Source organism: Coturnix japonica, chromosome 13 (genome assembly GCF_001577835.2).
Source record: "Coturnix japonica isolate 7356 chromosome 13, Coturnix japonica 2.1, whole genome shotgun sequence".
Classification (NCBI taxonomy): domain Eukaryota; kingdom Metazoa; phylum Chordata; class Aves; order Galliformes; family Phasianidae; genus Coturnix; species Coturnix japonica.
This window is the reverse complement of record NC_029528.1, coordinates 1,482,862-1,499,443: the sequence shown is the minus strand read 5'-3', so window position 1 is coordinate 1,499,443 and position 16,582 is coordinate 1,482,862. Positions and strand designations below refer to the sequence as shown.

Below are 16,582 nucleotides of genomic sequence, written 5' to 3'. Positions count from 1 at the left end.
ATCCCTCCTTGGTGACATCCTCTTCTGATGGCAGCCTGGCTCTGAGGCTCGTGTTTTCACAGCCAGGTGCACACCTGGGTCCTGCCCTCAGGAAAACTCCACGAACCAACGCCAGCTGTAAGTGCACTCCAGCAGCCCAGGAATTGCTGTATCTGCCCAAGCAGGTTTGCTCAGCCTTGGCAACTGCACAAACAGCTGCACACTCAAAGCATTACACAAGTGTCTCTGTACCCACAGAGTACGGAGCTGTGGGTGCTCTGAGACCTCAGACTTCATCAGGAGGAATCCAGCGCTGCAGTGAAGCTGTTTGTGCTCTGGGGATCCTGTCTGCATTTGTGCTTTAGTTCCTCCTGTTGCTTTAGGCATCATCCCATCAGACGAGGTGCTCCGTGCCGAGAGAATTACCACTTTAGAGGAACAGGTGGTTGATGGCTAAACTAATTCTTTTTTAAAACCCCATATGCGTGACTCTGCTCTGCTTTGAATTTCCTTACACAGCAGCACTTTGTCCATCCCGTGGTGGAAATGCAGCACAGCAATCCCGTTATGATAACAGTGGGTGTGGGAGCTTCTCCTTATCTCAGCACCAAGCAGATGTGGCAATACACAACACAGCAGCCCTGCTAAGTGGCTCTTCCCAACAGCACCTCCAGTGGCATCACAGCGGTGTGACCCATGAATGGGAGCGGGGGCACTGCTGGGCTGAGGAGAGCAGCTCCAGGAAGGGATTCTGATCCAACCAGGAACAGGGGAGTCCTCATGGGGACAGCAGGCTGTGGTTAGGGAGCAGTCAGGATGCACAACTGTAATGTGATGTTTCATCTCTGTGCTTTGGTCCAACTGTGAGTGCTGCTGATCTCTCAGTGAGGCAGTAAACGTCAGGGTTGCGCTCAGAGGTCTCAGCCTCTCCCTGGTCCCCATGGAGGCATGCAGACAGCTGGCCCTGAGAGAGAAAAACACATGTTCAAACCTGCTTGTGGTTATTAGGTCTGCTTTTTTGCTACCATTTCCATGTTACAAACTCAGGAGCAATGATTGCTTTCATTGCATTGGGACAGAAAAAGCTAACTGGTCTGCAGCTTTATCTGCAGATAAAGAAATAAACTCATTTTCTAATGGCAATAAAGCCTAACTTAGAAATGAAAACCCTACCACAGGAGGTGCTGCTGCCTGGCACAGCCAGCCCCCCCCGGGCTCAGCCCCTCATGTCACTGTTCCAACACTGCTCCTTTCAGCACTGCACTGTGCTGAGTGCTCCAAAACACACACATCTGCAAACTCCTCCGGGCCCATTAGAAATGACGTACAAAGGCACAGCCAAGCAGAGCCTTTTGATACTGCCTGAGCAGCAAAGGGTTGTCAGCACTGAAAGCCGCTTACCTGGCTGCAGTGTACGTTGTCTTCTAGTGCTGGGCAGTGCTCCTGGGCTGAGCTTGTCACGCTCCCATCACACAGCATCACACAGCTCCTGCCCACCTGGGGAGCTGGGGGTGGTCCAGGGTGTTTTGAGGCAGCACCAGGTGGTGGGATGAGCTCTCCAGGGCTGCCCGGTGCTTCTCTGCACATTGCCCAAGCACTCACGTGGCTGTGCTCTGCCCATTGCTTTGTCTGCCTGTGGGACTTCTTGGTGGAGGTTAAAGAGGTTTAGTGTTTGAGGGAAGGAAGGTCCTGCAACCAGCAAACCAGGCTTTACAAGGGGTGGAAGCCCCGTGCCTGCTTGTGGTGTCCTCTGCAAGGCAGAGGTGCTGGGCATGTCGCTGTGCTTAGGAGGCAGAGTGCAGCACTATGGATGGGAATTTCTCCCTTTAACACCCATGGAAGGTAAGCAGCAACCAGCCTAGTTCTCCAAGTCTGCACTGCACTGCAGAAAGCTGCACAGTTGTATTGCCAAAGCATGAGCCAGGGAAGCCCAGTTCTGCAGAAACCTATGTACATAAATACAACAAATACATACAAACACCATTGTCATGATGGTGTAACAGTATATTTGCACGTATTGAGGTGTTATCAGTAACAATTAACTGTTCTAACAAGTCACAGATAAGATGCCAATTTCTTTACCTGTTGTGCCACTGGTGAAACAGACAATTGAGAGATCTTCAGGCCGGGGAGGCTGGAAACACAGGAGGAATAGAGGAAAAATCACATTAGCAAACACAGAAGTGTCAATGGCAGGATGCTGTCACTGTATAAATAAAGATCAAACCAATTGCATTCCAACTCTGCCATAGAAAAACCTTTCCTTGCCATTGGCAATTCTCCTTTCATCACATTTCTTCAATTGACACGGAGTCCTTCCCTGCTCCATCCACATTAAGGTGGTGTAACAAGGCTTTGATGGAATATCTGTGTCTCACAGTGCATGCCAATAATCCCTACAGCAAAATAACCCACGCCCTTCAAAAGCTGAAGTACTGCACCATTCCTGATGGAAGCAGAAGCATTCCTTTGGGTCTGGGACATCAATCACACAGGTGGCAGGAACAAAGCGTTTGCTTTTCAGTTGCTATTGCAACACCTTGAAGATTTCCAAATACATTAGTTTGGTTTTATTCCACTGCTGATCATCCAGCCCTGATCTCCCCACTGCACTCAGTAATTGTGCAGGTGTTGTCCGTAGCTCTGGGAAAACATGGAGCAGTTTACTGATTTTCAGATAAGTGCTGAAAGACATCATTAGCTACAATAGGGCCAACACATCCCCAGGCTGCTGCTGGTCCCATTTCCAACAGCGTCTCCATGTTCTCAGCACCACTGCGTGCATCCTTTTGGATCCCCAATGGATAAATTAACAGCCTGGAAATCATAAGGCGCTTTTGAAAGCTCTGCAAAAGGCACGAGCATCCTTCATGAAAGTATCAGTGCAATTTCCAGAACAGGAATAGTGCCAAGTATTGTTTCTGAATGAAAGAAATCCCACCACAAAAGCGGTGGTGGTGTCTGGGTAGTGGAATTAGTGTGGCTTAGCACTGCCATTTAATTACTGTCCCATTAACACATTCAGCAAGGATGAATTATCTCATTTAAGCATCCCAAGCGGAGGGTAAGAAGAAAACGAAGCACATCTTCAGCTCTTGGCACTAACAGCATCCATGGCCCCCTGCATGGGGAGAGCTGCAGGATGCTGACCCAGCCCAGAGCCAACTCCCTTACTACTCTGCCAGGGTAACAACCAGCTGCAGCTCTCAGTGGAACAGCAGCATGACAGCACTCACCACAGGCACATGTCGGTTCTCCCGGCCACAGTCCTGAAAGAGATTAAAGCAACAAAGATGATTTCCACTGTAATTCATGTGGCACTGCCCACCGGCTAATAATTGCAAACCACTGAGGGAGAGCATGAGCTGGAGCTGAGGCATTTGTGGCTTGCTCTGAAGTCATCCTTTGTGCCCAAAATTTCTTGGATGACCTACAATGTCATCCCTAGATTCAAGCAGTGCCTGGATAGGGGTCGTTTTATAGGAGGAGGTTTAAACAGCAGGGAAGTGAGAAATATTGGCTCTCCTATCAAGCAATAACGCTATGAGGAACCACAGTGAGCCATGCACCAATACTAACAGCCATGAGCCCCACACACTGACCCTGCCATATAGTTCACAAGTCCTGGTGGTTTTTACAGCTTCTATGCCCAAATTGTTTCAGAAGGAAAGAGAGCACAGCCCCACCTCCACCTCCTGCATGCTCTGGATGCGGACCCCGCAGCTCCTTCCCTTCTCCATCAGCTCCTTCTCAAAGGGGTCCATGAGGATGATGGATCTCAGCCCCGGCGTTTCCCTCCTCTCCACGTGGTCCAGCAACGTCCTGGCTTTATCAGGCTTGTCACAAATGACTGTGGAAATGTCCGCTGAAAGGAAGGCAAACAAACAAATTGGTTTTGGTAAATCATTTTTTATGTAAAACTGGATGCTCACTCTTAGATAACATAGTGTCAGTGCTGGTACTTTGGGCTAACAGCAGAGATCCCAGAGTGTAACACGTTCTCTTCAAAAATCACTGCAATTTTAACCAACAAGGCTAAAAGAGTAGCTGACATCAACAATTATTTTGGGATCCACTTCAAAATACTCAACTTCCACACTATGCATGGCTATAAATCTGGGAGGCAACACGAGGAAACTCATGAGAGCTCCCACTGGAGTGCATCAGCTCCACCAAAACCTCTTGAGAGAGTTCAGCACCTGTCCTTTGGGAAGCAGAAGGGGCTGAAGCCATCCAAGTAGCACAGCTGCTTTCTGAGATGATGGTAATTTGGTGTGTACCTGTGTTGACGATGTACCGGATGGCTCCAGGACCCAAGGTGTCATAGAGGGGCACCACCACCATGGAGTAGGTGTAGCAAGCCAGCTCAGAAATGATCCACTGCCAGAGGTGAAAAGGAATGGTGGGAGAGGTTTTAACACACTTGAAAACAAAGCAATCTCACAAGTTGGGTACATTAAGTGAGACATCACCTAGTTAAAACAAACCTCACCTCTGGGCGGTTTTGGGCAAAGACCCCGATGAACTGCTCTGTGGATGGCTTGCAGCCCTGCTGCAGCAGCCCCGAGCCCAGAGCTTCTGCTCTTTCTGCCACCTGCAAGTTGGAGAGAAAAAAGCACATCAGAGAGGAATAAGAGCAGCAGCAGCAATAAGACTTCACTATGCAGGGAGGCTCTCAGATTATTGCACCAGCTATGCAAAAAAACCACTTTTTTGCATTATCTCTAGCTTAGGATGCTCTTTCATTTGAGGAATAGTGAGAGCACTGGGAGAAGGGAGATGAGCTCCACGAGGGGTTCAGCTCCAGCTCACCTCTTTGTATGACAGCCACTGGTAGGGCTGCTTGGGCTTCCTGAAGCCCAGGCAGGGGCCATTTTCTGGAATACAGAAGCAGAGAAAGTATGGTTAGGGGAAGTGCTGGAAACTGATGCCTGGGGCTGTGGGGATGCACCCTGAGAGCTTTTGGCACAGCCCCCTGCCCTGTGATAAGGTGTACATTGGATGGATAACTGATAGAGAGCAGCAACAGGCAGAAATAAATACCAGCTTCTGCAGCAGAGAGGTAACTCTATTGGAATCTGCAGATTTACACTTAGATCAGCCTCATTTAATATATTCAGAAGTGTTCTAGAAGTGAATTATGCATGATGAGCATCACTGATGCTGCAGAATTCAGGGCATTAAGTTGTCTACCCATGGCAGCAAAAAGGCCTCACGGTACCAAGAGACTTCACTGTGAAATTCAATGGCATTAAACACAAAATAATGCACAGTGCTAATGGTAACCTTAATTACAACTCCCTAATGACGACTTGTAAGTCAGTTATTCAGTTATCAGTAAAAGAGATGTTAAAGCTGTTCTGGTTAATTCTGAGCAGGGAGGAGTAAAAATGCATCCAGACCCCAGGGCACCCTTTTGGCCACCCCAGCCTTGCAGGCTCCAACTCCTTGGCATTCAACCATTGGCCTGCACCACTCTTGGCCTCCCACCTTCCTATACTACTTAGGTTTTAAAAGACTTCTTGGCCTTCCACGTTTTTGACCTATTAAGATCTTTTGGTGACCGAAACTTTGGCATCTCTTTGGGTCTCTCCACTCTTCCCATCACCACGTTCTCACCAGAGATGCTGAAACCCCTCCGGAAAACCTCATACATGGTCCTGGCATCGTCATAGTAATGCGTCAGCAGCTGTGGGCTGTCCCCAATCACTGAGCGGCGTGCCCCATCCAGGCCCTGTGTGACACAACACAATATGGCAATGGGAAACCACAGCCCAGAGATGAGCACTCGACCCTGCTCATTGCTGGAGGAAGGGGCTGATATTTCCCAAAGAGATCCGAGTTCTAAACCTGTAGATAGCACGGGAGGAAAAAAACTGTTGGCTCAACTGATGCTGGGTGAGATGAGATATTGGGCTGGTGGGGACAATGAAGTGGGGACAACCAGTGGAGTGACAGCTCCAGGTTCTGCTGGGCCCCAGGACACCTCCTCAAGGACACCCAGACCAAAGTGAGGACAGGCTCCAGGCTCAGCCCATCAGGAGATAAGGGCTGGAAGATAAAGCTGGGGCTGACACCACAGCCAGCCAGATAAGGAGGGAGAAAATAGCAAGGGGCTCCTAATGGCTCCCAGAGGTGGGACAGGAGGGACAAACAGATGCCACCATCTCTATCAGCTCCTACGGGTGCAGCTACACCGTACCAGTGGTATTGGGTTGGAGGGAGCAACACAAACAGTGCCAGCAGTCAGCAGGAATGCTCAGTAAAGCCCCACTCACATGTCAAAACCTGCATTCCCCTCCCAGAATTTTAAAAAGCTGTTGGCACTGAAGACAAGAATATTTTGTGTGGGCACAGGAAAAGGTTTCAGATTGTCAGTGTTTCAGATATAACTCAAATTGAAACAATTTTCAGAAATGTTTCTCATCCTTGATACAGCACTTTCATTAAACTTTAAGGCCTCTTAATAGCACGAACGTTAATTACTCCTCACAAGTTGGATTTGGGTATATTTCTGCTCCTTATTAAGAAGCCTGCTGCAGCCACAACTCAGTAACCAACACGAGCAAGAGGAGAGGTCTTAAAGCTCTCATGGGGATGGGTGGTTGCCTTGCAATGTAAAACATTCATGTAATACCTGCTGCTGTAATTCTCAATGCTTTGGTACCTAGGCAAAGGTAAAATCAAAATGGCATTAAAATAATAAAAGAATAAATTAATGGGCTGGGTTCTAGGTTTCCACTTTACAAAAAGGGTGAATAAACCAACCCCACCATTCCATGACCTTTAAAGTCCCTTCCAACTCAGCCATTCTGTGATCTCCGGGAGGAGAATGAAGCCCCTCCCAGGGTACGTGGTGATCTCCAGTGCCAACCCAACCTCACCTCGACCTCCTCCGACTGCATGCGCAGATCACAGGGCGGCTTCACAGCCTTGGGCCGACTGGCAAACCAGTAGGCGACAACAGCAGCGAAGGCACCGATGCCCACCAGTGCAGTGGCAGGCAGGTTGCGGAAGAACTGGCTGAGGTCATCGAACTCAGGGAGCCGCAGGCTCCGCAGGATTTCCTGAGCTTGCATCTTCTCCACGAGTGACACAGTGAGTTCTGTAAGAGCCAAAGGAGAGACTCCTCAGCCATCAGGAATGTAGTGCTCTGCAGCCCTGCGGGGGAGCTGGCCTAAAGATCCTTCATTTGAGAGCAGCATCCGTGGAAAAGGGATGAGAGAGGAGGCAGCATCCCCACAACAGTAAGTGGGAGCAGGCAGCTCACATCTAAGGGACATCCGAACATATGTTTGATGGTGCGGCTGCCAAACTCATGGTAAGATTTATTTGCTCCAAGCTGAGATGAGCCCTGGACCCCAGCTATGATCTGAACAGGTTGCAGCATCCTATGGAATGGTAGGATCAGGCCACGCAGCACCTGCTCCAGCCACCAGCCCACAGAGTGGCACGCTACGCAGACATGCTCTACAACACCACTCTCCTTGTTTGTGCCAACTTAAGAGTTCCTTATGGTTTATATCAGGCTAAAATTATAGGTGGTTTGAGCCAAAGGGAGTTTCAGGGCATCACTTCAAAGTTTCCTGGAACAACAACCTGGGAGTGCTGGTTGGGGATAAGGCACAGAGGGTATCAGACACAGGCACTGCAGGGCCCACCCAGCACCACCCAGGCCCCTGGGATGGGACCACACCTCAGGGACACAGCTTACAGCACAGCAAGGCAGTCCCAGCCCCCCACCTTTGTACCCCATGGCTTTACAATGGGCACACCAGCTCCCTGCTGCTGGGTTGCTGGTTGAGGCTGTGCTCAGGGGACTGCATTTGGGTGCTGAGCATATACGATGCATTTTAAATAACGTGTGCTTACAGATAGGTCCCTGTATCAGTGCCCTGCCAGGGAGCCTGCAGCAACTGCCAGCCCTGCAGAAGACGAGCCAAACAGATGCTGCAGAGTGAGGGTTCCAAACAGTTAGGGTTTCCTATTAAGCCCCACGGAGCTATTTGTGATCTTACAAGCAGGCAAGATTGTGAAGATATTTTTTTTCTGCAGCAGGAGCTGGGCAGCCTCTTGCCTTTGCTCTCTGGTTGTGTTCCAGCACGCAGAGCCAGGAGAGATGAATGCAGGGGCTTCCCCCAGCCAGGGCTCCCCACACAATAGCACCACTGACCTGAGCACAAACCAGCTTTCTTCCTCCTGAGAACAGCGTCTGGGGCACACTGTGGGTCAGGACCATCCCCCCTCACAGCCCTTTCCCATATTCATGCAGAGGACACAAGCCAGTCTGCAAACGGGCCCTCCTGCACCAGGCTCGGGGGAGAATTTAATTGAGCAAAAAGACACAGCAAACAGCTGACCTCACCCATCATGGGGCTAACAGCAGCCCCAGCCCTATTCTTTGCCCAGCATCCCACAGCCACCCTTGCTCCCCTCCAGGAGTGGCTGGGATGGTCCTTGGCAGCACTGCTCACCCACAGTGCAATTTTCTCCTGAGCTTTGAGCTCTGCTCACTGGAGGGAATGGGGAAGCAGCATGGTATGAGTGCAGGGATGATACAGGCAAAAGGGTGATGCTCGACCCCAGCCTTGATTTGCACCACTATGCCTTGACCTTGCACCCTTATGAGCCCATCGGGATCTGTTCAGGGCAGGTGAACTGCACAGGGCAGAGCTGGGAGAAGAGCACAGAGTGTCTGGGAGGAGCTGTGCTGCCACAGTACCCCATGCTGCAGGGTGGGTTCACTTCCTCTATTATTCCTCCTATATTTCTCCTCTAGATCAAGAAAGAAATAACAGTAACACTAAAAACAAACAGCTTGGTCCCTGGGTCAGCTCTCCCATCCAGCAACCAGCATCATGCCCACAGCTCCCAGCACATCCCAGCCCAGGGGGCAGAGCACTTCACTCAGTGGAGCAGCACAAGAGATGAGCACACAGGGCTCTCTGTGCTCCATCAGCTGTAACTAATTATCAGGGTTATCAGCCAGCACAAGGCTAAAGCTATTTAAAACTCCCCTAAACTTCTCCTGCTCTTGCTCCTGCGGGTGCCTGCTTCACTGTAAGCCTTTCCCAAGCAACATCCCTCAGATAGATCAGTCACTTTGCATCCACATGCTGCATCACTGCTTTGATTCTGTGGACTGTCCTCATCACAAGGCACTCCCTACTCACCAGGCCTCACCACAAACTCTTGCATGTGCTTTATTTTACCACCTGTGAGTGAGATAACTGACTCTCATGTGCCACAGCATATAAAACACAATCAGTTACACTTAATCCTTTGCAGGACCAAATCACAACGATTTCAAAAGCATTAGTCCTCACTGAGTGTGGTTGCATTACAGCTCAGTGAGTCATAATTCAGAAGAGATAAGAAATAATCAGTTCATTTTGGATTATTATGCTGAGACTCAGACAGCATAAGGAAAGAGAGGGGACCACTTCTGGGCTCAGATTTGCTCTGGGCAGCTCTGTGCACTGCTGATGGATGGAGCAGGAGAGGGGCTGAGTGCTGGCCAGGCTTCGGCACCTCCACAGGGCACTGCAGCAGCACCCAGCAAGCAGGCAATGGAAGGGAAGCAGGTTGCCATTTTCTACTGATGAAAAATGTCCTTCTCCCCTCCCTTTGGGAAGCAGACACGGTCAATCTGCTCAGCTGGCTGCCCGCCAGAAGGACTATTAAGGAACGGGGTTTCTCTGGTACTAAGCCTCTTTAACCCGAATGGGTCTAGTGCTGGAGGGGACTCTGCACCTGGGTGGGACTATGGCACTGTCCCTGTGCCACCCTCATGTTGTTCCTCCTGGCCAGCCCGCAGCAACCTGCTATAGAGGGGCACTGCAGCCAGGGCACACGTGTATATATATATATATATATATATATATATATATATATATATATATATACACACACACACACAAACAGATAAACATGCAGAACCACAGAACCATTCAGGCTGGAAAATACCTCTCAGATCCCCAACCCCAGCCCAGCCCACCCTGCCCACTGACCACATCCCCCGGGCTCTGGAACATCCCCAGGTCGGTGCCTCCTGACTCCTGGGCAGCTGTGCCAGTGTTGACTGCTCTTTCAAATGAGAATTTATTCCTAATATCCAACCCCAACATCCTGCTCCCGCTCTGCGTTCCCAATGGAACCCCTCACCAACACGGGGTGCAGAGCAGCTCCGCTCCCCCCGCACAACCTCTCATCTGCTGGGGACGGCGGCTGTGCCAGGGGAAGGCGCAGACAAAGGATGTGGATCTCCAGGCAACGCCGAGGATCGGCCCCGGCCTCCTGCTGCCGAGAAATGCATTTGCAAAGAAACAAACGCATTTGCAAGACACAAGCTCTTTGCAAGCATCCGCTAAAATGGGAAAAAATGCTAACGGAGAGCTCAGTGTGCTGACAGGCTGATTTTACAGAGGGAATGCAATCATCACGGTGCAAATAGAGGTATTTAGAGCATCTAAAATATCTGCAGCACATCGTGTGCCGAGAGAAATGATTCAATGAATTACCCAGCAGCCGTGCCAGCAGTGCCATTGCTCACGGCCTCGACCCCCAGCATCCATGTCACCTGTTTGCTTCCCATACCAAACCCCCTCCCCAGGAGGCTTCGCCCCCCACTCCCCACCTTGCTCAGTTACAGCTCACCAATGGAAGTGGCCTAAAAGTCCTCCAGGCACCACATGCAGTGTGGTGATGCTCTACAACACTGGGATGCAGCGTGCATGAGAGCTGAGGCCGAGTGCTGGTCCCCATCTGCCTCTCCTCTGGGTAAGGAAGTGTTGGGATGCCCTAAAAGTGTTTTAAGGATCCTACCAAAAGAGGAAAGCTCGATGGTTTGCAGCTCTCATCTGCGAGCCCATAGTTTTCCCAAGGCACAGTGATGCTAATGCTCACGTCCCTGCTGAAGCATCCTCAACCCTGTCACCAATGGCACTGATGGTTGGTTGTTCCCTATAGTACATGGTGCTGTGGCTCATGTTGGAAAGGCCCTCACAGCACCCATACCCACCTGTGGGCTGGCTGCCCTCACTAATTCCTACCTCATCACTCTGGTACATTTATAATGAAGAGCACATCTTTAATTGCTCCATGGAAGCTGGATCAGGACTGTGCCAAATGCATGGCCACAAAGATGGTGTCGTGGCTGCCACTGGGAAATGGCACCGAAAATGGCAGCTTAAAAAAGTAACAGTCGTGTCATGATCCAGCTATTATAAATACAGTTGTAACCCTCGCAGTAAGCCAGCTATAATTAGATCAGGTTAATTACTAATCAAGTGCCCTGCAAGTTGCAGAGCTTTCTGAAGGACCCGGTCCACACAGATGGGGAGTGGTGAGGGGCCCCCAGGGCAGCTCTCAAGCAAGCAGGTTTCATCCTGCGCTGAGCACGTGCAATGCAAATGCAAGAACCCAGTCCAGGCTTATCCCAAAACAAACCTGCAGCTGCAGGCAACTTTAGACATCTCAGAGCTCATTTGGCAGCTCTGCAGTGGAGGAGGGGGCCAAAAAGCAAGGGTTAAGGAAGATGCAAGGCGTGTGCCAAAAGACCTGGAGGAAAGTGGCTCCTTTCTCCCATGTGGGTGGAGAGGGCAGGAGAGGTGAGCACGGCACAACATGGTGTGGCGCAACATGGCACGGCACGTTTGCTGCACAGAGCTGCTGCATCCTGCCAGGCCCCATGCCAACTGCCTGCGGTCACCACCGACACAACACTGCCTGCAACCAGCCAGAGCCCGACATTATTTCCACACTGTTCCTGTGCATGAGGATCTCACGTTAAAGGAACGCCACTTTAGGTTGCTCTCTTGTACCACATGTTTGGGCTGCACACCCAACAATGCCCAGCACCAGCCCACCATGCCATAATCCTCCAAAACAAGCGAGGGCTCCTGACAGCAACCTCCTTGCACCTCCATCCTGTCTCCATCACTGGGAGGGTGGAACAGGCACACAGCAAAGCGACAGAGCAAGCAAGAAACCACACCATGTGTCCACAGAATGCAGCGTTTCATGCCCACAGTTGGGGTTTCCACATTTTGTGCTTAACCTCCAGCATGCAGCCTAACCAACGTTTGCAATCCACACATTGTCAGGCTTTAACACAAATAAAGGGCACACACAGTGTTTAGTTGTTGATCACATACACTGTTCAAGCTTTCCAGTCAGATCCCTATAGAGCTCTGGCATAGCACACGTTGTCACCTGCCCAAGAGGTCCCTGCCACTCTCCCTGCAGCAGGACAGACAGCAACATCCAACATGTTGCCCAAGGAGGCTGTGGATGCCCCATCCCTGCAGGCATTCAAGGCCAGGCTGGATGTGGCTCTGGGCTGCCTGGTCTGGTGGTTTGCAACCCTGCACACAGCAGGGGGTTGAAACCAGATGATCTTTGTGGTCCTTTTCAGCCCAGGCCATTCTATGATCCATCACGAAAAGCTCATCACCTCACCACAGGATGGTGAAACACCACGTACACAAAGCCTGCCAACCCGCAGGGTCTCAGCCACAGCGACACGAGTTCCCTGCTCTCTGCAGAGCTCCTGCTGCCGGGAGTGAGCCGTGACTCCCACATGGGACCTTGGGGAGCAAAGCCCAGCCAGGTGGTTCGGCTGAGCTCTGCAGACAGCCCCATGGAGCAGTGCTGCCTTTGCACCCCGACATTGTCCTCGGCAGGCAGCGCAGCACCCGAGGGCTGGGGGACCACCACTACTCTGCAGCTCCCAGCCTGCGCGGGGCTTCAGCCAGAGCCAGGGCTGCAGCTTTACCCCCCCCTTAGAGCTTAGAGACAGCTGAAAAAAAACCCAAACAACAAAAAAAGAAAAACCCACAAACATCCAAACAGAAAACTGCAAATCCCACATGCACTTTCTGCTACTTGTGTCCATCCCCATCCTGTTGGCTGTACCACCGGGCTCTGCCCTAAGCGTGGCTGAGACCTCCAGTAGCAGAGCCCGCCGTGCTGCAGCCCCTGATTCCGCTTTGCTTTGCTCAACACCCCGCAGCCCCACCGCCAGCCGTGCCGTGGGGACCGCACCGCAACACCGGCACCCAGCACCCAGCACTCACCGCAGCCGTCTGTCCGTCCGCCCCACGCGCTCAGCTCATGGTCGGCTCCGCCGCCGGCGCCCGCGTTCACGGGTTCGCGGAGAACTGCTGACTGCAGGACGTCCCACCCCCTTCCCATCTGCAAACTGCCGAAAGAAGTTAAGCTTGGCTAATATCAGCTTAGGCTGTATTAGCGCGGGGCTGCCCGCTGTAACCCTTGGGGCTCCGTAGGGCTGCAGCTCCCAGCAGAAACCAGGCGAGGCGTCCGGGGACAAAGCTGCAGAGCCTTCGGGCCACTGCTCAGATTTAAAGCGAAAAGCAGCATCCTTTTTTCTCTCTCTCTTTTTTTTTCTTTTTTTTTTTTATTTATTTAATTTGAGGGGTATTTTTTCCCCTAAGAAAACACTAAGATAAAATGAGGCTTCTGATAATCAAGGAACTCACACTGGCAACCCTGGGCTGCTAATTTAACAGCTTCAGAGCCTGAGCAGAATAGATGTAAAGCACCTGAATCAATAAAAGAGCAAGAGGAGAGAACTGTGGCCAATACCACCCTTATGTTGCTAATAAAAACAAAGCCAAATAAATACAGCAACTGAAATTGTAAATTAACTTCTGTTCATCTACAGTGATAGCAACAAAACCTTCACCACTCACTATCATCACTCTCAATAAAGTTCTCAAAGAACCTCCCAGGTCATCACTGCTGGGCACAGATATTTAATGGCTTTCCAGGCAACCTCATCAAACATTCCTCATTGGGTCAATCTGTGGCTGTTCTGCAATTACACCCAGTTTATAATATCACCAGGGAGTGCCAGACTAAGTGACCTCCTGGTGTAAATCAGTGTCCTTCAGTGGGAGGCACAGCACTGCCCACCCTTTGCTCTGTGTGCTCCGGAGCTGCAGCAGGCAGAGCAGTGTAATTCAGGTGTGTGCACAGCTCCAGGAATGCACCATAGCTGGGTTTGTGTTGGAAGGCTCTGGGGAAAGAGTCCAAGTGCTTACAGAGCTCACAGCTGAGCACAATGTGAAATACAAGTGCTGTAGGAGATAGAAACCAATTGAATCCCTCTGTGCTTTGATACGTTATCAGAATGAATGAGAAACACAGATGAAGGCTGAGTTCTGAACAAAGTGGTGGTCACAGCCAGGAGAACGCTGAGATGGGGGAGCAGCCAACCCAGGCTGCACACCAGGAAACCACAGCTGGGTGCAGCCCCCGCTCCTCCATCTTACACAGCACTATGATGCAATGAGGATATCCTCACAAGAACTGAGCTTTGTCTGCCAGATGTTCCTGCAGCCCAGGGATGGAGCAGAAAACTGCCAGAAAGGCCCCTGGGTTCCCCCATAGAAGTGCAGAAAACAGGCACTGATTAAAAGAATGAAAGTGATGTAAGAGATGGGGGAACTTCACCCCTATGTTTCACTGTTCAGCAGTCCCTCGTTCCTTCCTATGGCCTTTGGTCATTAATTATGCACTCCATATTTCTGACCAGTAACAAAGAGCAGCAGGAAGGAAATGCACTGTATGAACAGAGGATTAATTCAGTCTTTAGGGATGCTGACACAAGGCCACCAGCACAGAGCTTCTCTCTCCTCCTCCTCCAGCCCTCAGTTCCCTCACACCAATGGATGCATCTCCCAGCTGCTGTCTCCCCACACCCCTGGGAGTCCCAAAGCTCAGTCCCCACATTGCAGCTGGGCACAGCACAGATCCTGCCAGGCGCTGGGGACACAGGCGTGTGGGCATCACTGCAGCAGAGGGTTTTGAGAGCTCCATGGCCAGGCTGTCATTTGGGATGTGCTCACTTCATTGAAACTGTTTCTTTTCTTCTGATAGTAATAGCACACAATGGTGCTGTTTGAATGTAAACCATTTGGTTTACGTGCCAGGGTCTTTGCTGTAGATTTAATTTAGCTGTTTTTTTCAGCTTTGAGGTTTTCTGTTTTTGGTTTTTCCTTTAAATTAAGCAGCAGTTGAGCTATCCATGGTTTCATTACCAGTCAGTTCTGTTTGACTTCTGCACTCTGCTGCGTGCCCCATGTTTGCGTTCCCAATATGAGTGCAACTTGTTTTATCCAAGCTCATGTATTTTCATGTATATTTCCAAGCCACATGAAGGCATTCCTGCCTGCGCTGAGTTCTGTGCTCTCTCAGTGCACATCACCAAACCCTCAGTTCAGCTCACGTGGTGCTTTTCTGCTGTCTCCGTCCTCGTGGTTTTTCCCCATCCCCTTCCTCTTTCCTGTTGCAAAAGCAGTTCTCAGAGCCTCTGCTCGGGGTATTTTGAGACATGTCTCTAAGACTTTGCTGTTCCTTACCCTCCTCCCTCTGGCAAGCCCAGACCAGCCCTCCAAAGAGTTAAAGCAGGGGAGGGCCCCAGTCCATTCCTCCCTCTCAATGGTTTTTTGCCTTTTCAAATGTGTTTAACCAAATAAAGCGAACAGAGGATATGTAAATGCCTTTTCCCAAAGGAAACACAGGGCTGAATTGTTGCTGCCGGGTCACCGCATCACACCACCCTCGGCAGCCTCTCAGCTGAAAGGATTTGCTTGGCCCCGAGCGGAGCCCAGGAGGAGCTGGGCGGGCACAACGATCCCTTCGAGGCGGGGACGCAGCGCTCAGCGGGGTGCCCGGGGTGTCCCCGTCCGGCCTCTGACCCCGTCTGCACAGCTGAGCCAGGAATAGAATTATTTCATAAACCCGCGGGGAGCCGCTCACCAACGGGTTGTGGAGGGCTGGGAATCGCCTTGCGAAGTTCTGAGATCCATCAGGTTGCTGGTGTGATGCGGGCAACCTTTTGCAAGCAGCTGGCAGGAGCCATCTGACCACGCTGCAGCACTAAAATAACTCCGTGTTTGCCCCTCTAGAGTTACAAATCACGGATTTACCTAAACCTGAGCCGCACGGGACGTACTGGCTGAAACACACTCAGAAGGCAACCGGATATATTTGTCCATCATTAATAACGGTCCGTAATGTTCTTTCCACGTTTTACGCCTGGGAGAGGAGGGCGCTGAAGAGGTTGGTGACATCAGCTGGCATTGCCGCGGTGGTGCCACCTAGCAGCCACACGCGACACCGCCGCAGCTCCGGTCCCAAACCACACCACGTTTGTTGTTTGTTCCCATTTGTCCAGCCATGTTAGTGCTGCGTGCCCTCGCCCCTCACTTAGAGGAAGCGGTGCCCGTGTTGTTTGTGGAGTTGATATTAAGGATCTGCAAACGGGAGGTGGAGATTGCTGCTCTGCAGCCCATGGGGATCTCCAGCCCTTGCCATATGAGATCCCAGCACATCCTCCCCTGCCACTGATGCTACTCTCTGCCCCCCCGGCACCATCTCAGCCCACAAGGGTTGGCACAGCCTGAGCTGCTGCAGCTCATGCATGGGGATATCCCAGCCCCTGATGCTCGATGGCGGTGGGGGGGGGGGGAGCAAAGGCCACTTGAACACTGCTTGGCTATGAACCAATGCCCAGCCCAGAGTAAGGGAGGCTGCACTGCTTTCCATCCACCAACAGACCCCAGAGAGACATGGTGCT

The 16,582-nt window shown here is 51.2% G+C and overlaps 1 protein-coding gene across 6 annotated transcripts in view; it reads right to left on the bottom strand.

Moving 5' to 3' along the window:
- The window catches only part of ACSL6 (acyl-CoA synthetase long chain family member 6), a 35,813-nt gene that overhangs the window by 14,132 nt on the left and 5,099 nt on the right, over positions 1 to 16,582 (bottom strand). For 5 of the 6 annotated variants that reach the window (XM_015875591.2, XM_015875590.2, XM_032447418.1 and 2 more), the window contains 8 exons: positions 6,864 to 7,084; positions 5,599 to 5,713; positions 4,792 to 4,856; positions 4,472 to 4,573; positions 4,260 to 4,359; positions 3,666 to 3,844; positions 3,216 to 3,248; positions 2,062 to 2,113 (listed from right to left, as the gene is read on the bottom strand). In XM_015875591.2, coding sequence (XP_015731077.1) covers positions 2,062 to 2,113; positions 3,216 to 3,248; positions 3,666 to 3,844; positions 4,260 to 4,359; positions 4,472 to 4,573; positions 4,792 to 4,856; positions 5,599 to 5,713; positions 6,864 to 7,058 — 841 coding nt within the window. In that variant the 5' untranslated portion in view covers positions 7,059 to 7,084. Of the gene's footprint in view, positions 1 to 2,061; positions 2,114 to 3,215; positions 3,249 to 3,665; positions 3,845 to 4,259; positions 4,360 to 4,471; positions 4,574 to 4,791; positions 4,857 to 5,598; positions 5,714 to 6,863; positions 7,085 to 13,055; positions 13,264 to 16,582 lie in introns of those variants that run through there. The other variant, XM_015875588.2, reaches the window with a different exon arrangement.